At 48.6% G+C, this 21,346-nt stretch overlaps 1 protein-coding gene across 1 annotated transcript in view; it reads right to left on the reverse strand.

The window, feature by feature from the left end:
• LOC115328525 (glycogen debranching enzyme) overlaps positions 1-21,346 on the reverse strand; it is a 61,076-nt gene that overhangs the window by 15,242 nt on the left and 24,488 nt on the right. Inside the window, exons 13-20 of the mRNA XM_040209077.2 lie at positions 20,386-20,740; positions 18,016-18,537; positions 15,694-16,058; positions 13,335-13,609; positions 7,749-7,882; positions 5,279-5,412; positions 3,887-4,062; positions 250-352 (exon numbers count right to left, since the gene is read on the reverse strand). Coding sequence (XP_040065011.2) covers positions 250-352; positions 3,887-4,062; positions 5,279-5,412; positions 7,749-7,882; positions 13,335-13,609; positions 15,694-16,058; positions 18,016-18,537; positions 20,386-20,740 — 2,064 coding nt within the window. The remainder of the gene's footprint in view (positions 1-249; positions 353-3,886; positions 4,063-5,278; positions 5,413-7,748; positions 7,883-13,334; positions 13,610-15,693; positions 16,059-18,015; positions 18,538-20,385; positions 20,741-21,346) is intronic.

Consider the following 21,346-nt stretch of genomic DNA (forward strand, 5'->3'; position numbering starts at 1 on the left):
CTGTAAAGATTTCAAAATTATGACTTTTTTAAAACTCAACAATTTTGTCATTGTTTTGCTGTTTAAAGACATTCGTCCCCCCTTAATCCAGCGAAGGTAGTAGTAACGTTTTTACCTTATGACCCACGCTGGATTAAGACGACAAAGACGGTGAGCTTTTTGACTGCGGCTGTTTTCCGGCTCGCAACTGGCAAGGCGACCCATGGAGTGACCGCGGGGGTCTCCCTGGAGTCTGCCCTTGAGCCTCACCTGGCTTCCTGGTGCCTCCCCGTGAGCAGGAGGAGTCCGCGGAGGGAGATGAAGGTGTCCCGGCCCCAGTTCCTCATGTACCCGGCCGCAAAGTGGGGCAGGCCTGGGCACAGCGGTGGGGTCATGCAACGACCGCACGTCACACCGGAGAGAATCCTCTCGTCTATTCACTCGCAGAACTCTGCCCTTCGCCTGGACCAGTCTAAATTCACTGAGCCCTCTTTGTGCAAGCCACCATGAAAAAATGTTACGATGCCGGGTTTTCCTAAAGCTGTCGTGCTAATTTGAGACGGAAATATCTTGGATATCGATGCCTGCAAAGAAGCCATTACTACCAAATGTCAAGTTGGTTCTCACCCAAAACCGAGGTACTCCAAAGGTACTCGAACAAGAGCGTTTTTACTTCGCCTATTTAGACCGCGCTCCAACCACTGCCAATATGAGATGCCAGGGCAAGTGCCAGCATGTGCAAAGAGTTCATATAATATATCTAGAGGAAAATGTGCACCACCTTCCCATATATATCGGCTGCCTCAAAACGGTGAGGCATAGAAGCAGACAACGGTGGTCCCGGTGGGCTCAGATTGCTGGCCAATCTTTGGTAAACGTTAAGAAGCATAAAAACATTCCTCGCAAATTCTGTACTTACTGTAGAATACCGTGCATCTGCCCATTCTGCACTAAGCGCCCACCCCCAAAATTTGAAACATCCGAAAAAATATGCACACATATATATGTAAAATCGATGACCTCACATGCGCCCATCCCCCACAGTTTCGCGATTATCTTCAAATTTCGAGTGGGCGCTTGCTCGGTATTTTACGGTAGTCTAGGCACCGTGTATTGGAAAAAAGAAACTACTACAGTTAACCAGAACTTCTGCAGCAAAACAAACATGCCTAATATGTCATCTGCTTTCTTTTTCCATTCTTGTGTAGGTCTTCTTCTCTTTCATTTTCGCGGGACCAGCAATGTCGGTGCCCATTATTTACTATGCTCTACTCCTATCTTTAGCCCCATGTTTGTGGCTGCTGACCACCCAATCAATATTTTGCTGCAGTGTCACATAAACAAAAAAAATGAGATGTTTACAAACCTCTGTAATGCGAAATTAGAGTGCAGCTCTTGAGGAGGAAGAGGAAAGGGTACGGAGGGGAGGGTATGCCCCTCTTCCCCCTCCGTACCCTCTCTCCCTCCTCCATCCCCTCCTCTCCTCTCCTCCTCCAATTCAGTTTTCCCGCTAAATTTAGCGGGGAAAATGACGTCACATGACTTGGTGTCACGTCACCTATGAACAAATTAAGTTTCTCTGCTAGATTTAGCGAGAAAATTGACGTCATGTGACCTGCTAGATTCTGCTAGATTTAGCGGGGAATGGAATTGGTGTTAAGGTCATGTGACGTAAATTTTCCGGGACATAAAATTTCCTAATAAATTTAGCGCGGTTATGCCGACGCCACTTCACCCGGAGAGCTGCACTCTAAAAACTCAATTGCTCGAAAGCGAAACCGAAACACGAGCAGAGAAGCTTATGGCCGGAAGTCACGTGGCTACACCTGACAGCTTTTTTTTTTTTTTCCTCCGCTTCTCCGGTTTTTGAAACAGATTACGACAACGGAGAACTTGCGTAAACCATTTGTCATGCGATTGTTTCGCTTTTATATCCCTTCTGCTTTATGTTCTGTGTTTGAAGATTGATTGGCCGGTACCACGAACAAGTTCCGAAGTAGCGGCTCCATGTCCGTCACAATGATGGCCCATCGTGCGCCTTCATCGCGTCGTCCAGCCCGCAGTTTATCGCCATATAGATAATGACTTGTACATAGGTATACTTCCTGTAAACTGTGCATCATTTTTTTTTTTTTTTTACCAACATATTTGCAGTTTTTTGGATGCCACAAAAAATTTGGTTGATATTCTTTTTTATTTTTAGTATTGAACGTGTGACTTATAGATAGCCCACGACTTTTCATATATTTGATACAGTGTAGACCGCATATAACGTATGTCGCGGGAGTCGCGAAAATCTGCACTATAAGCGGTACCGCGCCATAACCAAAACATAAATTTTTCAGGCCAAAATACATGCCATGAGACAACTTACCTTTGTAAAACAATTTATTTTATGTTAGATGAAAAATAAAGCTTAGTTTGAGGAAACTTTATTTCACCAGACTAGTACACTTCTCTCTCAAGTGTGTCACACATTTTGAAAGAAATGAGGGACTTTTGCCTGGCGCAGCCTTTTAACGGCGTCGCGGGTTGCGGACAGACGTTGCGAGCGTTCAGGATGGCTAACCCTAATCACTTTTCTCCGGTGATGAAAACGCGTGAAAATTCGCATCCTTTATACGGTACGCGCCAGTAATACCTTCAACTTGAGCACAGGCATGAAATGCTCCAAATAAGAAATCCGGGCCATGTTCGAAAACACAAATGCTTAGAAAGCACCACTATAGTTGAAGTAAACAAACACGACGACACGGGCGTTTCTGCCGTCTTGAGAGTGCCGCCACGACATCGCCGCACGAGTAGGTGGATCTTCCCTTCTAGTACATGCTGGGTTATCATAGCGACACACAACGAAAATTAACAGTTAAGGATAGCGCTTTTATGCGGAACGATGAGCTTCCACCTCGACATCGACGATCACAACAGACGCCATGTTCGCGGATAGAAGCAGCCGGCCCGCGACCGGCATGCAACGCGCGCGAACACTTCTCCTCGACTTGCGATTGGTCTGTCGTTGCGGTTGTTTGTTTCCAACGCAGTGGAGGGACGCACGCACGTGAACGACACGTGCGTGCGTCCCTTTGTCGCTATGGCAACTGAAGCCTCTCTCTTCGCTTCTCCACGCTTCGAGCAACCTCCTTGTCCCGCGAGTGCCGCTTGCGGCTTGCGTTGTTATCTAGTGTCGCACAGGGAAGCGTGCTTGCTGCGTCGGTCAGTCGGCGCGCTGTTCCAAAAACCGCACTATAACCGGTATTTCCCTTCGCGCGCGCCTGCATTTTAAGCGGTATGCAATTACATGGAGTTCTATGGGAGGCAAACCGGTGGTTTAAAAAAGCCGCGTTATACCCGGTCCTGCACTATAAGCGGTTACGTTGTAAGTGGTCTATACTGCACACACAGTTTGAACACCACGTGACGATGGAAACGAGTAAGCGTGACTGAAACCTGCCAATTCAGGCAGAAAGAATAGGAATTTCGAGCACCAAATTCTGTTCTGGGGCTCTTATAGGTCATGTTCAAATAAAAACCTCGGCGAGCATAAATACGCTGTCAGTGTCCCTTTAATATTAATTGTGAAAGTGGTCATGTGTGCCACCGCCAGCCGACTTTGTCCTCGTCGGTGGCTGGCGTGCCACACAATTGACGTTGTCGGCGACTTGCGCAGGCGCTCTCTCGCTCGTGCCAGAGATTCAACAGCATGATGTAAGTCACCTTCCGACCAACCTATCTCTGCCTCACAATTTTAACAGTTAACCTCAGCTTAACAAAACAGAATGTTAAGGTCATTAGGTACCCCGTCACAGAACCCCATCAAGAACGTGGCAAAGCATGCTCCCGAATGCGGCGCCCGGCCAAGTTCAGCCAAGTTTGACACCGGCACGCGCGACACCGTGCAGTTGCTCACCGGCGGCCAGGGTGGTGCAGACCTCCTCCCGGCGGTCTCCCTGCATCCGGTGCGGGGGCAGGGGCGGGACCAGCTGCTTGGACAGCGGGGGCAGGTGCGCGCCCGGCACAAAGCCCGCCAGCACCACCGAGCCCAGGGCCAGCTCGCGCACCAGGGTGGAGCCGTGCTTCACAAAGCTGCACATGGCACGGCGCAAAGTTGGGCCGGTTGGTTGTGCCGCTAGGAAATAGGTACAGCGCTAAACAGACGAGGGACGAGTAAACCAAGTTTGCAGGCGGTCAATGTTTCTATTCTCCCACTGCACACAGCCCCACCACCCCTCCGGCGTTGCAGCCACTCGACACTCGGAGCAAGTTGCAAAACGAGGAATGTCCCATCCACTCGTTTGGAGGGTGCTGAGTAAATTCCAGGCGTTTCGAAGTAAAGAAACCTCAGGTGCTTCTAAACTAGATCATGCTAGACCTCAAGATGAAGCCCAAACCTCCAAACAAGTAAAAAGTGGAAATATTAGCATAACAAAACATGGCAGATGTGGCACTTGGGACCTTTAGTGTTTGTGCCACTGTAATGTGGAGCGCCATATTTATTTAGACGTTTTAAACTTATAGCAATGCCCCAAAATGACTCGTTAAAATTTTTCGGCTTGTCTTTGCAATTTGCAATAGGTTAATGCAGTGGTTCTCACCCACTGATGTTTCGCGGACCCCTTTTGGATCGGCGGGGATGATGGAGGACCCCGTTCGTGGTGAGGTAAAGGAAAAGCTAAAGTTTTATTATGGTAATTATTTACTAAATGGATAAAACTAAGGGCTAATGTGGAGTGGACCTCTCTTATTGACATACACGTACGAGCAAACTCACGCGAAAACTGAAACATTTCTTTTTGACCTGAGAAAAGACAACTTTATTGCCGGGCTTGACTGATGAGGCATGGCTTCGCAGACCCCTAGAATGCATTCGCGGACCCCCATTTGCGAACCACTGGGTTAATGCTTTAATTTCCGTTTCTCTTTCCTCTTGTCTTCATGTGTCCTGCTGCCATTTGTAAAAGGCTGAGGACTCGTCAAGCTGCATCTGTGGCCCAGCTTTCCTTATCTGTTTCCTCCGCCGTACACTCGAAGGAAAATGAACATTATTATTAGAGTTATAAAAGCTGACATACTAGCATTAAAGAGACTGCAAGCGCTTAATCCCTTTAATCTAAAAGACTGGACAATTTTTCTACAGTTCCAGATCCTGTACACGCAACTGCATTTTACGGAAGAGGCAGTCAAATAAGCAAGGGGAATGTTTGAGCGCTGTTGACACTTTTTTTACCAGACGCACGGACAAACGCCGGTTTTACTCGTCGCCGACAAAAGGAAGTGGTCGGCGTGGTCCCGGGGCACTCACTCAGACATCTTCTGCCAGATCTCTTCGAGAAGGACCGTGTAGCCGGAGGTCACGGCGGCGTCAAAGTAGCACGGGATCAGGTAGCGGGGCGCCAGCCGCACCGAGGCAAACACCTTCTCGAACCACTGAGAGAGCTGTGGGGGACAACGGAGGCGTCACGAGCAGTGCCACCGGAAGGAGCGGCGTCAGTACGGCGCACGCAAAGCGTCTCCGACCGGTGTGTTTGCCGCGTTCTCAAAAGCGGTCCCTCGATTTCCACCCCACAATCTCGCAGAAGTGTCGCATCGTTTCCAGCCGTGATCCTAGGACGCTGCAACGACGGCGAGACGCGCGTCTGCTCGTAGTTTTTCCCAGGACTTCAACGTCCAACCACCGGGATCGCGACATCCGACAGCACAATGCGTCATCTTCTGCAACGTCATTTGCTGCTACTTTCGGACCGCTTTTGATGCATGGGCAGGATAGGAAGCTGAACACACCGGTCGAAGATACGATAGGCCCTTTTCAAAAGTATGTCGAGCAACCTTGGCGCTACTTGTTGGGCACAAAGCGTGCAATGGACCTTTCTGGAAGCACCAGCGCCGCCGGTGAGCGTTCCGGGGCATTACGAGAAATGTGAGGATTACGTGCTTTTTAGCCAAGCCAAGTCTAGCCTAGTTTAGCTTTTGTGTGCTAGGTGGTGCAAGCTACCGTCCGAACTGCAGCACCCTTCTTAATCCATTCATGCATCCAGGAGAGCAAACGGGCTTCGAATGTTGTTGGGACGAGCTGCATTGTCTTTTCTTTTTATTGGCAAAGGAAAATAAAACGTACCAACCAGCTCATCTAATTCTCATAGCAAAAAAAATAAAAGAAAATACCATGTTGGATGCATGTGCGATACCTTGCTGAGCTTAATCCCCTTTCCTGCTTGTTTCTATCTCGATGAGCATTATACCAGCGTGCAGTCCTGTATCGCTGCTGCGTGGTGCACGTTAAAGACGCCAGGCTAGCGGTTGTACTGCACTGGCTAAATTTCTAATCTACAGCTCAAAGACAAGCCGCCCGTCGAGGCAGACTAAACTTAGGCTGTATAAACATACCCACACCCCAATTTCTTTTTTTATAGCGAAGCTGTATATAGCTCACAGGACATATTTCTGGAATTTTTTTGTGTTGTCGTCCTCACGGGGAAAAAACCCTTCAGCAATTGAAGTGAAAAGTGCATTTCAAGCATACAACATAGAGCACAGTATTCGTTTCAATAAAAAAACAAGCACAAAACAAGCACTCGAACCAGATATTTGATGATAAGGCACGCCTGATAACAATGCGAAGCACGTAGCACTCACCGCATATGTTTCCCGGTGAAAATTACTCTTACGCTAGCTGCCGCGGCAACCGCAACTTGCGACATGGGGAGTGACATCACTGGCCTTTCATATTATGTACAAGACCCTTCTGCTGTTTACAAACACAAACTGCTGCTTGCGTCCCAAACCACTTCCGGTCGTTCCGTTTTTGCAAGCCTGCCGAGCTTGCTTATGTCACCGGTGCTAGAAAGCATAAATGCTACACAGACAACATCGATGTAGATTTAACGAGGGCCTTCGGCTGTACACTTTATTACCTTTGCAGTTTCAAGATGGTTTACAAGAATACTCGAAATTTTTTAATAGACCTCGCGCTTCTTCGTTTTCTTGGCGTTCACCTGGACAATTGGTAATGTTTCATCAATATTTCAAGCAGCAGTGTTGAGGTGGGCGTCGTTTATTATTTTTATGAACCAGAAGTTCTCTAAGACGTCAAATACTGGACTGCCGCCTGGCGGCGTTCGCCATAAAAGGGTCTCTATGAGAAGTTTTGGTACAGAGCATTTACTTTTCTTTCGTCAATCATTTGGTATAGTGCAGTGGGCAATCGTTGCAGGTGATACCACAGCTTCGCTGGCCAACCATTTTCATGATGTGGATTGGCACACCAACATTTTTTTTATATCTCGTTTTTTGGTGCGTGGCCCACGCGCAAAGGGCTGTTTAAAAAGAATGGTGGCCCACCCAGAAGGATGGCCCATCCAAAGAAAAAGGGCACTGGGCAGACGTGCTGTGACTGAGAGTTTCTCACCTCATGTGGGCAATGCAGCACTGCACAGGGCGCCGCAAAGATTGCCGTCTGCCGTACACAGGGACCCGATGCGAACATAGACAACGTGGTTCTCGCAGACGGTACGGCGGTAGCAGCAGACGACGGAGCAGCGACCCTCACTGTTCCTATAATGCCTACTTTCCAAAAAGGTCCATTGGATTCGAGTCCTCGCCGACCGCCAACACAGCATTTGTTTTCGATACGAGCCGATTTCACGCCGAATGCTGAGGCCGCTTTCATGCCCAATACGTGCTCAGAGTATGAGCCCAAACAACGGCAGACAGGCAACAGCACGCACAATTGAAGAGGGTCTATTTGTGCACCGTGGCGTCGGTAGGGCATTCACCTTGAGGGTGCTCTTCTCCTGTGCCAGCCGTGCCACGATGTAGTCCATGAGCCAGTCGCCCGCCCGCAGGTTGTCGCACATCGGGTGACCCAGGTCGTTCTTGGAGCGCACCTCGGACAGCACCGACATCAGCCCTGTCCCAACCCGGGAGCGGCCCGTGAGCCCCACTCCACCAAGGTTGCACGACATGTGCCAGAAAATGCCCAAGGCAGGAAAAACCTTGCCGCTTTGCTTTAAAGGGGCACTGACACATCAAAATCATATTTTATTTTATTATCCTAAACGATTGAAAAAGATGCCGGGACATTACCCTCAAAATTCAAAACTTGGGAATTCAGTACAGTCGACTCTCGGTAATTCAAAGTCGCATAATTCAAATTTTCGGTTAGTTCGAAGCATGGGCCTGGTCCCAGCAATCGTATGTACAATGCTATGGGGAAAAACACGCGGTAATTCTAAAGTCCCTCTATACAGGAAAAGTAGCGACAACCTTTGATCATGCCGCCGAGCTCAGCGGTAGGCCGGTGTGTGGCACGTGACCTTCTCCTAGCGCTCCGCCCTTTTGGCAGCCATGAAGGATCCAGCCAGCAAATTCTCCCGTGTCTCATGTGTCTCGTCGCCAGCTGCGCCGCAAGCTACGCCGGACTCGCGTTGCGTCGGACAGATCCGGACTTCCTTAGACGTTCGTGCCGGTTTTGCTGTCGTCGTTGGTCGTGTAGCTTTTCGTTTCTTTTTGTAGCTGGATGTCCGTTTCGCGTTTCGCTCGGATTGCGTTGTCGAACGGCCGATATGCCTGGTTGCTGTGCCGTGAACTGCAGCACGCGAACAGGTCATGGCACGTAACCATGGAGAAGAGAGTGAGTGTGAATCACGCCGGCGAGTTCTTGATATGCGGTTTTCGGGTGGAAAGAATATGAATTTCGAGTCACCAATTGAGTTCTGGGTAGTTGAGCTCTCATATGTCATGTACAAATAAAAACCTTGGCGAGCATAAGTACACCGTCAGTCTCCCCTTAAAGGGAAGATGGGGCACTTCTACATTTGAGGAAAAACGCTTGAATTGCGTTCATTTGGCCTTTAGAATAACAGATATCAAAATTACATTTCAATGCGACGCGCCGGAGAGCCATACAAGCAATTTCAAAATAGGACTGAAGCCCCGCCTCCCCAGCCTTGGGCAGCCAAAAGAGCCGTCGATGACGTCACGGACAGCGACTGTCTTTCGCGTTTTTCTCGCGTTTAACAATACTTACACAGCAAATGGTTTGGGTATTCGGGTTCACGGGGTAAAAATATACTAAAATTCACTTCTAACTCATTTTTTCCAAGAAGCTCCGTAGCTTCCCTTCAAACGTCTTGTAAACATTCAGTGTTGTAATGTATATATTAGTGTTGTATACATAAATTTCAGATGAGGCTTTTTTGTAATAATACTTTTGTGTACTGTCTTTGTTGTTAAAACTGGCTAGTGTGAGACCTTTTTATAATTTTATGTTTTTCCTGTTAGATTTGCGTAGTGACTCCTTTTAATAATTGTTCATCCACTGTCTTTGTTTTAAAAAGTGTATCTGAGCATGTGTATAAGTGCTTCCATTCACTGCTGTCTTGGCTATGGTAGTCTGAGGTAATTTGAAAATAAATATATGCCACATATTTTAATCTCGAGTCAGTTGCCTTTTCTCTGCAATTTCTTTTTCCCCATTCTGGTAATGACCAAAACCAAAGTTGGATATTTTCACTTTTAGTAAGTATAAAGGAGGCAAAACTTCCCAACTGTGATGCTATGTAATACATCATATGAATAATCTGTCGCAATCTTTTTTTTAATTTTTTTTACATAGCTTGTGCAGTTTATGTTTATTTCTGGCAAATAACTGCAAAATTCATTAAACCTAAGAGAGTGCTTGAAGTTACGGTACAACCGAAGGAACACCAGTTTCCAACGGTATTGCAATAGTATGGTCAGCCGACACTGCCGATTCGTAAGTACAGAAGGGCTTTACAGATCGGGATACAGTAGCACTGCATCAACGTCAACCTCCCCCCCCACCCCCCCAACCCCCCTCAAAAAAGGAAACGAATTTGAAGAGCGACGAGTGACAAACTAGCCCTGCTATACATGCAGTCACCCAAATTTCGGGAGGCCCTGGTCGAAACCAGATCGACAGTAATGATCGCAATAGTCCGGCGTCCTCGATAGCTCATGCATGTTTATCTACGGTATGATTGCTATAGCGTTTCAAGCTCTTTTTAGCGCGGAGGCAGCAGCAACCGGAATTCGCGCTTGTAGTCGTTAAGCTCGTGGAAGACTGCAGGATCTAGAAATTCTCGCGATTATGTGGGGCCGAATATTATGAAGGCTTTTTTACGTATTTAATCACTGATAATGACGGTGCTTACCACACTCGTGAGAACCATATCGTTGCATTTTTACTCGTGGAAATAAAGCTGTGTTCCATTTTCTATGTACTCAGTTCTGTGAGCTTTATCCGAAGGTTGAAAACGCTGCCGTCACGTTTAACTCATACTTTCTTGGTGTTTAACACTTGCTTGGCACTATGCAATGTGAGAATGTCTCAGAAACCTGCACTTTCAAATACGCAACGCGAAAGATTGTGCTCTCTGAATGAGCGGAGAGGACACGGCCGTCGTCTGCTAGTTCTCCTTCTTGGTACCCCCTAGGCGGCGCACGCGGCGCCAAAAGGAGAGAAAGAGAGAAACGTAAAGGGTGGAGAGGAGAGATGGCGCTACCTTTCCAGTATAGAGGGACCTTAGGTAATTCGAAGGCTAAATGTTGGGAGCTGGTTAATTCGAAAGATTTTTTGTTTGCGCCTGAAGTCCGGAAACCCCGGGAGCGAAAAAAACAAATGCCAAGCGCCAAGCGTGAATACGCAACGCCACGATCCGCGGCCGCGTCACTGGCGTCGCCGCACTATACTTCGTTTCAGCTTCGGTCCAGACACAGCCAAAGCTACAAGCGCGAGCTCCGGGCTTGTAACATCCCTGCCAAGCACGCGCGCTCGTGCAGTGCAAGCACTGTTCTGGGCCACATGCTCGCGCTTGTAGCATAGGCTGCGTCTGGACCGAAGCTGAAACGAAGTGCAATCTGATGCAATCTGCGTCAGATTGCATCATTGTTGCAGCATCAGAAAAAAATGCAATCTGATGCAATGTGCGACGACGCCACGGCGCGCTGCGGCTCGGCGGCGAGGAAGCAAATAGCCTTGCGCGCGCGGCTGTTTGCTTATTTGCTTTGGGTTCTGCTCTCCCACTCTGTGCTCTCCCCTCGAGGGGAGAGAGGGAGATAGGTGGCGAAAAGGTTGGGTTGCGTTCGGCGGAACCGCGGAACGGTGCGAGCGGGAGTTATGACAACGAAGATCCAAAAGTGTGCTGGCTCGTTCGTCACTGCGGGTTCGTTACCGTCGACGCTGTCAGCGAGGCCAGCAAGACTGGAGATATCGCCGAAGAAGCTGGGCCACAAGAGGTACCCGCAGGTAGTGAACTGAGGGAAGCCCTTGGAGATGTTCCGTTTGATGAGTATTTCGATGTTGACAAGCACATCGAGGTCTCCAATCCGCTTTCGGACGTCGAAATAATCAAAGTGGTTAGGCCTGGTGTGGTGGTGCAAAGAAGTGACAATGACTCTGACGACGAGGAACTCTCGCTGCCGTCGATTTCCGCGCCGAGTGCCGCTGATGCGGAAAGTGCATTGGGCGTCGTAGAACGTTTTTTCTCGGGCGAAGAGAATGCCGAAGACGCCTTACGATGCATACGTAACTTGCAGAGCCGAGTGACGGTGGCGCGGATGCGTCAGCGAAAACAATTTAAGATCGACCAGTTCTTCTCTTAAGTGAGTACTGAATAAAATAAACTCAGGTTTATATGTGCTTTTTTAATTCAAAGTTTGCTTAATTCGAAGCATTTTGTTGTCCCTGTAAGCTTCGAATTACCGAGAGTCTACTGTATTTCTGAATTAAAAAAACAACTTCCAAATGCCGAATTTGAAGTTCCCGCGCGATCTGCGCCAGTGCAGCGAGTCAAATTTTGCGGTCTCCTGCAACTTGACTTTCTTTCGGACCTCCGCTCCACGCTGTGAAGCAAAACACCGTTGCTACCGCGACCCGAAGCGAGGAGGAGGTTAGCAGGCGGGATAGAAAAGCGCTGGCACGGGAAACAACCGGTTTCTTCCCCGACTCGGCGATAATGCTCTGTTCGAGCCCCGCCAAGTTTTCCGAGGGAGGATACAAATCCAGGAAGCGACATCACACCGAAACCTGATTTTTGGTATTTCAAAAAGACAGGCCGTAGTGCGTTTGCAATTGCATTAAAAAACATGTTTTACGATTGCTGTTATTAAATGTTATAGAAATGTCGCCTACAAAGCTTCCAAATTTCCTGATTTTTGATGTCACCGATCAAAAGAAGCAAGGAGGTGAGCGCGGAAATATAAACAACAAAAATAAAAAGCCCCGCGCGCGTGCAAGGAAAGTTTTTTTTGCGATGCGGTTTTTTTTGCGTGTCTATGACTACAACTTGCATCGTTTTATTTAGACAATAAAAAATAATACGACCTTTGGGGTGTCAGTGCCCCTTTAAGGATGTTTCACACATTTGAGATTGCGTATGACCGTGTGCCTTAAAACCTCTTAAAATCTCTTACAACTAGAGAACACGCATCCATCGGGAAGCCATTCATACTTTCAATTTCCATATAATTCCTATTTTGTTTTGTGTGCGATTCTTTCTTTCTCCGCCTGGAAAACTTTGGACGATGTTATGAATGACCATTGCTCCCAGATATTATGTATGTCAGACTTTAAAAATACCACACAAGCTCCGCTCTAGCAGACTGCATTTCCAGGGTCACCTCCTAGATGGTGCCCGCATGCCAAATGTGCTGTTTCGTCGTAAGATATCGCAAGAGCTCAGTTCTAAGCAAACGCAAGTGCGTGAATGGGCCTTCATTTTGTATTCCTCGCCAGCTATATTTACACAAAGGCCCTCCCCGAAGCTACTTTTTTTTCCAAACTCTGGGACCTCTTTGTGCACGTCAAGCTTATCTGTCGGGGTCTGAACCTTAAAAAAAACTGCGTGGCAATGGCCGAGACCCAGAAAGAAAGACCGAGTAAGACTTTGACTTCTCTTTGGCAACTGTCTGAGTGTGCCATTGCAGCTTAGGGGCTCAGGCTTCTGGTTTCTGCAAGAGTTTTGAGTTTTGCACTCCCTAAAGCTCCAACTCTAGATCCTTGCGTTTAGACGTAGTATGTTAGACGAATTTGCGAGCAATACAAAAAGTAAGAGCATACGAGTAACCATACAAGATACAAGGGGAAAAGACATCGTCCCGCAGAGCTCTTTGAGCGATGGCAGTTTTCAGAACTAGTAGTACTTTCTTTAGTGAAGCATCCAGGATTACCACAAGAAAAACAAGCGAGAAAGCCAATGGAGGGCCACGAAAGAGAAAAAGACAGTCACACTTCTTATACGTTAGAGACTGTAAAAGAAATCAATTTATCAAATAAATCTCAACTGGCAAAAAAATGTGCATATAATTAATTAGGCAATTTTTTTCAAATTCATACGCACCCTGCAGGCCGCAGTAGACCAGGGTGCCGAACCTCTGGAAGCAGTAGGCCCCGCAGTTTCTGCCCTCGGCCCGCTCCTCGGCATCCGATCGGAACAGGACCCGGTTCAGATCCGAGAGCGTCAGGGCCGCGGCAATGTTTGGCAGGCTGTCCTCCGGGGGCGCCCGGGGCGCCTGGGGCGCCTGAACCGTTTCTTCGAAGTAATCGTAGCCGAAGGAAGCCAGGTGGTGACGGATGCGTTGCACTGCCGCCTTGGACGTTGCGTGCATGGACACCCTGCGGGTGAAAGAACCCCGCTTCGCTACGCCCATACAGTACATATCATATTCTAGACGAGCAACCATCTTCCAAAGTATTTCGGCTGCTTCGAAACAGCAGGTCATAGATGCAGACGTCGGTGGTCCTCGGTTATCCGACCGGGCCCATATCGCTGTCGACGTTTTAACATACAAAGGCAAGACGCAAGTTCTGTATACCTAGTAGTTCTCTTTATTTATAGTCCACAAAAACCACCGGCATCGCGCATTGTAAGAAAGTTAGTGTTGTACGAATACTCGAGTTCGCGAATAGTGGTTTCGAATATATGCTATTCAATATATGCTTTAGGATGAACTGTGTTTAGTGAGCTTCTCGCCGAGCACTGTGGACAGCAGGGAAGAAAACCTGTAGAGCTTGCGGATTCGCAGAGGCGTATATAGAGAAAGTTTGGTTATTCATAGGGAAGTACCGTATTTACTCGAATAATCCTCACACTTTTTTTTGCGGAAAATCAATGGGAAGTTGGGGGGTGCAACAATTATGCAGGAAAAATTTTCCGCAAAAAATGTAGAGCTCTAAAAAAAAAAAATAATGAAGTGGTTGCAAATTGGGGTTTTCGCGCCGGCAGCTATTTACAAGGTTTGAGAACTACCAATACAGGACTTACCTTAACAATAAAACCACAAGTTCAGCACAAAGCAAGATTTATTTGCAAACGCAGTCTGAGTTAAGACTTACCTACGTCGCTGATAACGACCTCAGTCTGAGCATCGCTGGTCGTCGTAAGCGACGTGACGACCGCGGGCTGCGTGAACGCCGTCTAGTTGCGCGCACGCGAAACCGGCTAAACGACAGTGTGACTAGTGTCTGAGACATGGCGCTAGGCTGCCTAGGGCGCCTTAGGGCACTTGGAGCATTAAAGGACTCAGGCCGAATAGAGCAGCGCGGCACCGGAAAATGTGGGCGGTGGAAAGCGCGTGCATAATGCAGGTTTCGCGAGCAAGCGACTTTCGCCGCTGCAGTTTTGGGGGTGCGAGGATTATGCAAGGAAAAGGAAAATCCAATTTGTTTCTGGCTCACATTAGGGGTGCGAGGATTACGCGAGTAAATATGGTATACGAAACAAATAAGGAGGCGCCATTGGTTGAAAGCAGGATGGGCGTGTTCCAGTGCATCTTCAGAGATTCCAATGTGGCCAACCAGAAGCCGGAAATAATACCTTGGCGGTGGTCGTGGGAAATGAAATAATGAAATATGGTGCACGTGATATTTCAATCACAGTCATTCAAAATCTTGGTGGAAGATATATAAAGCGTGCGCGACTAGAAGAACGATCGACATAATTTGTACGCCAAACGCCAAGGGCCAGGAATCTGCCGTCCGAGCGGTCACACTCTGTCCGAGCAAACCGGAATTCGAGCGGCACATTCGTTTCTTGCAGCTTTCTGCATGATGATAATCGAAACATCACGTGCACCATATTTTCAGCCATGAAGAGTTAGGTACTACATTTAACCCTTACGCTCTTATTTAAACTGCTTCTCGCTACCACCGCTAGGGGATTCCTTTCAGCTTCTGGTTGGCCAAAAGAGCATGCCAAGCGCTCTATCTACATCTGGTGCACGCCTTGGCTCTGCCCGCTCCTCCCACTGAACAAATTCTCTCTATATAGAGTTCTGGTGGGCTCCACAGCTATTGTTTCCCCGCAATGCAGAGATGCTCGGTGAGGAGCGCACTCAGCGGAGATAACCTGCCGCGATTCTGCAAATAAGTAATTGTGTCGTATGCACATTTAGACAGCCAGAAGTTAGTCTGCCTCAGTGGGCAACTTGTCACTCAGCTGTAGACGAGAAATTTAACCGGTGCAGTAGAACCACTAGCCTGGAGTCTCTAGAAGGCACGCGGGACGAAAACCGGCAATGTTTTTGCAATACAAGCGCGAGCAAACAAAGCGGGCCTCTCGAGCAAACCACCCAAGGCATCAAATTCGTACAAACACGAAACATACGTCGCATTTTCAATTCTCGCCTCTCGCCCCCTCGGCCTTCCGACTTCTTTTCAAATACCTCCTCTGACAAGACCGACGGTAGCACGAATTTCACCTGAATGCGATGACGGATCCCGGGGGAAAGTTGGAGAAGTCCAGCTCGTTGATGTGCGCCTCGCTGGCCTCGCTCAGCTCCACCATCTTGGACTCGTGGAGGGAGATGTGCTCGCGCATCTCCAGTTGATATTCCGCTGACCCGTTGACAAACTTCTCGTGCTTGGCAAAGGGGGCCCCGTCGGCTGCGCGAACGCAGTGCGCCTCGAAGACGATTTCGTCGACTACGCCCGGGATGCAGAGGGGCGGGATGCAGCCGGTCTCGAGGGGGTTGGAGGGCCGCTGAAACGCCGTCCTCGCCACCAGCACCACGGACTGGTGCGTCTCCAGGCAGTGGCGCGTGATAGAGATGATGCTGCCATCTACCTGTGGAGGCACATGCGGGGCCAGATTTGTTACAGAGACATTTCCGAGACGTCTTTTCGATAAAATGAACAGTCCCAACACCTCCCACCCCAGAAAAACAATTTCAGCCTTTCCACTCTGGTGAAGAAGGAAGACCTGCGAAGCTGTACTATGGTGGGAATGAAGTAATGGCCGGCCGCAAGTCGGCAAGCCAGGGTGGAAAGGCTCGAAAGTTTGCCGTCATCTATGAACGACGGCGGTAGCTATCCAGAGTTTAGTGTCGACATTTGTTTGCCCGCGGACATGATACTAGGGAACAGCTCCGCTGTAAAAATAGGGCTCTGGAGGACATCAGAATCAGAATCAGTTTATTTTTGTCACAGCATCTTTGCATGCAACAATGTCTCTGAATGCATGATGCCACTGAAACATACTTGCCGACAGACTGAAAAAAAGACAGCATCAGCTGGAGCTTTTTAACTTTCACAAGTGATACCGTAAAGTTCCAAGAGAACGCCCGCCCCGAGAGATCACCGATCCCGTTTTTTGGGCTGAATATCCGTAACATAAAAATTCGGAAACATCGCCCATCGCCCTATTCCCGCCAGATATTGATCACGCCGTGTCCGCTGAGAATCACGTTAACAGCGCCATCTGCGGTATTGGTACGTGTGGCAAGCGTGTTCGCCGAGGGTTCCCTACTGCTTATCGCACCGCGACATGCGAATGTGCTACGTCCGCAATCTGCAGTATCTGTTCCCGTAACATGCGAGTTTATGGCCAGATTCTGCTCCTTGTCCGCGATCTGCACGCGCGATATCGGCTCCCGCTACACTTGAGTTTGTACCGGGCTCTTGTGAGTTTGTCGCATTGTGAAGTGCGAACGTGCTGCATCCGTGATCGGCGATATCCGTTCCAGTGACAAGGGAGCCCGCAGCAAATTCCCACATACTTATCGCACCGTGGAACGCAAATTTGTCGTGCCCACAATCTATGGTATCAGTTCCTGTTTCACATAGTATTCAGGATTTTTCAAAATCATTGTATTGCTCAGTGCAATGATATTCGGTTGCAATGCTTTTAACTATACACAAGCTTACTGGCACTGGTGGGAATCAGGTATACTTGCACACAACACCACTGACCAAGAAACCTTTTTGTTACGGTGTGATTTCAAGAATAGAAGCAAGCGTTTTCTTTCAATCTCTCTTTCCAAAAGCTTGATGACATGGTTACGAGACTGCAGTGTTGGCACAGTTCCCCGTGACAATGTCTGAATGCAGCTCAAAGATTAGACCCAAGCATTAGGGTCAAATCAAATCGATAATCAATGGCTCCACAAGCATTCGGGTAGTGGCCCGTCTCCAATCGTTGCAAATGACGAAAGTAGCTAAACCCTAACGACGTCTGGAACTCAGGACATATGCTGTGCTTTGCCAACGCCAGTGCATGGCTACAATAAACACTGGCACCATGTAACCGGCTCCAGATCACATGGCAACTTGTTCTGGCTGCAAATTTTAAAAAAAATGCTGCTCGTTTTTTTGTTTCTTAGATTACTGTTGCACAAGGAGAAAAACTAACGTGTGTTTTATAGGTTATAAACGTCCGCGATTCATTCTAAGCAGTGTTTACGCAAAGTACAAAAATCGTTGTGCAGCCCCTTTAATATAACCAAAATTGATTTACCTTCTTTGTTCTCATTTTCGAACAAATTCAAAGTTCAGCATTTAAATTTGACAAAATGTTTATCAGACATTAGTGTACTTCTTTTTGGTGGACACTAACTCTCAGCTTATTGGCTACATTTTTATGTATAATTAGACGTACGTAGTTCTTAAAATAAAAATGTTTTGTCTATTCCTCTAAAATCCCCACTTTTTCCCGTGGTATTTAAAGAGATAATGGGGGTAGCCGTTACGACGGGTCCTACAAGTGCAACCCGTAGTCGTCAGGCAGTGCGTGACCCCAGACCCACCTGGTCTACGTAGACGTGCCGGTAGCCCCGCTTTCCCAGCTCAAAGTGCAGCTGATTGAGAGCCCTCTTCGCTGCCACGATGCCGGACTCGAGGTGCACGGCAGCGGCGGCCTGGCCCCACGGCAGGAACTCGCGCTCCTCCTCCACCACGTGGATGTGGTGGGGCACCATCTCGTCGTAGCCGCGGCTGCTGCCCGTGCCGCAGCACGCCATGGCCACCACCGCGGCGCTGGGCAGCACGTCGTACGGCGAGCGCTTCTCGAACGGCGACGGGTTGTCGTGCGTCATGTCCATGAAGAGGGCGTGCGCCACGCACGGCGCCAGCGGCCGGACGGGCGGCGCCAGGAAGCTCCCCACGGGGTCACCGCCGAACCGGTAGACCAGGCGCCCGAGTTCCCGGGCGTCCGGGGCGCTCATGGCCTCGCGGATGAGCGAGTTGATGCCCAGCCGGTTGACAAACAGGTTGTCCACCTCTTCGCGCGACGTGAACAGCTCCGCAATTACGTACAGGTCTGGCCGAACCTGCATGCGAGTTAAACCGGGTCTCCAAAGAGAGTCCGACGACATTCTGAGGGTGGACAGAGAAGGCACTGGACCCTTTGGATAAAAGAGAGCATCTGTCTCACGGAAAGGCAACTAGCCCCCGCAGCCATCTACCGCATCGCTCGTGCCAGTCTGCGAATGTTTCAATGCTACGATACTATTCACAATATCTTTGCGTCTTGTTGCGTAAGGTCAGATGAAGGGTGGTTTGGCTGCCCGAATCAGTGAAGAAACTGTTTTTGCCTTGTTCTGGCGTGATGCCCAGATGGGGTGGCGACTGCCCGGTCGACGTGGCCAGGCACGTTTGACACGGGGATAAGTGAGACTGACACACTACAAACAGAATATTGTTATTCATGAAAAGTGTGCAGCTATCAGTTTTTTAAAGCCGCTTTGTTTGTGTGGCAAGTTGCATTTGTAAGTGCGGAGGAGGGGCAAGAGTCTGGCCCCGCATGCTTGTCTGGCAAATTTCGTGCTTGTCCAGCAAATTTTAACAGATGATTAATTACAGAGTTCAGACTGCCAATACAATTCAAAGTGACAATATCGAAATGTTTTCGTAGTTAATTCGTGTACCAATTGTTCTCCACGGATTGGTAATTTTAACAACTACATTCGACAACTTGTGGGACAATTATTCGGCCATGAATATGACTCACTGAACAATAAATTTTAAGTAATTTCGCCTTGCATGCGTGACTAGAAGGTTTAAACAGCCGATTAATTACAGCGTTCAGACTGCTAAGTTCAATTCAAAGTGACAATATCATCGTATTTAGGATCGTGTCCGCCAGAGTAGAAATGATGACACCAAACTCTGGACAGCTACTGCCATCTATGAGCGATGGCAACAATCAGTTGTCTGGTTGCCGCCGTCGCTCATAGATCGCGGTACCATAGGGAAATTGAAGCAATTATGTATACGAGTAAAAACACTTAAATCATCTTCATTTGGCCTCCAAAATCGCGAATATCGAGATTATTTTTTAATTTGATGCACAGAGGCTGCAGGAGAACATTTTCAAAGTACTGCCGAAGCTCCTACTTCCCGGAGTGTTACGTCGTAAAAAGAGTTTTCGGAATTTCCGGTCTCATGCATCTTCAGTGCCTATCAAAGCTATACACGCGCACTCTCACTAGTATTTTCGAAAAGGTCGAAAAAAAGACGTCACGACTGGTTTCAGTGCGGGAGAACATGCCTGGCAAGCTTGCAATTGCACATGCTGCTCACACGAGCGACATGCGCTTGGCGACCAAAATGTTCTTTTATGACGTAATGACTGGTTGGAGGTTTTTCATGTTTTCTCATGCTCAGTTACATCTTCGAGGAAAACGAACGTGATATTCAGATTCACGGAATAAAAATACTCGAGAATTATCCTCGAACTCGATTTTTTCAAGAAACTCTTCAGCTTTCCTTTAATGTAATAATCTAGAAGGTCTCATGCATACTGGCCACTTCAGAACAACAGGGCATAGACATGGATACCACTGGTCCCAGTGGATTGTCCTGGAGGGCCCATATCGCTGGCGATGCCTTAATATACACCAAGAAGCGGCAAAGCTCACCTGTTAAGCCTGTACCTAGCTCTTTTATAGCTTACTCTGCAAAACAAAACCGGCGTCGCATAATGTATAAAAAAAAAAGATGAAGTTGACGAGCACTGAAACAGTTCCAACTCATCGCAGCAAGACAAACACACCTAACCTATCGTCTGCTTCCTTTCCCCCTTTTCTGTTGCTCTTTTCGCTCTTTCTCTCGGGATTGCCAATGTCGGCTCCTACGATTTGCAGCGTTCTGCTCCCGTCTTCATGGAAGTGGGTTACCTTGCGAGCGGCGTCGAGCACGTACTCGGCCAGCGGCAACGGAGTGCTGTGGCAGTTGTCCAGCCGCAGGCCGTGGAACAGCTGTGCCGACTCGCACACGTACTCCTTCATGTAGTTCCAGAGGAAGGGGCAATCCTCGGGCGAGCTGCCGTAGCGCAGCTTCACGTTGTCCCCCCAGGCGATGAGCTCCCGCCGCAGGTACACGTTCGAGCCCGGCTCGGCAAAGTTGCGTAGGGGGTCGTCGTTCATCACCCAGCCGTTGTGAGCCATCACGAAGGCCGCTCGCTCGCTGAACATGAGCTTCTCGGCCTCCTTCAGGTTCAGCACGGGCACGTCCGTCAGCACCACGAAGTACCTGCATGCCGGCCGCCATCGAAAAGACGCCATCCACAAGATTAGCTCCCGTACATAAAATGTTTACTCTAAAAAAAAAAAAAAAAGTTAGAAGCACTTTTAGCTATGTGTGCTTGTAAATAACGCAACTAGCAGCTGGACTTTGCCATTTTCGAAGTGCCTAGCGCAGAGTCATTCCTCGTTAGAAAGGGAATTTTGTCCTCTTTTGTTCTGTTTGGAGTTTCTAGCGTGACCCTAATTAACCTCTCGATCCTTGGTGCGGAAGAGATGCCCCTTGCAAGACTGTTCCTTAATTCATTGATTGAATTGTTTTGCAACACAAAAGCACATAAGACTGTACAGCACCAAGTACTCTGCAAGACTAGAGGTTAACATAGTTTCTTCCCCACTTTTAGAGCGCAGCTCTTAGGCGCCTGTTTCCGGCTTGAGCGGCATCGGCGTCGGTGTAACCAAGGTCACCCCAAGGTCACGTGACCCCCCAAGGTCATGTGACCCCCCAATTCATGTGAAACCTCCCAAGGTCACCTCAAGGTCACGCGACCCCCCCCCCCCCCCCCCCCCCCAGGTTACGTGACCTCCTCTCCCGAGGTCAGGTGACCCCCCCCCC

Source organism: Ixodes scapularis, unplaced genomic scaffold, assembly GCF_016920785.2.
Source record: "Ixodes scapularis isolate PalLabHiFi unplaced genomic scaffold, ASM1692078v2 PGA_scaffold12__126_contigs__length_90152505, whole genome shotgun sequence".
In the NCBI taxonomy this organism is placed as follows: Eukaryota; Metazoa; Arthropoda; class Arachnida; order Ixodida; family Ixodidae; genus Ixodes; species Ixodes scapularis.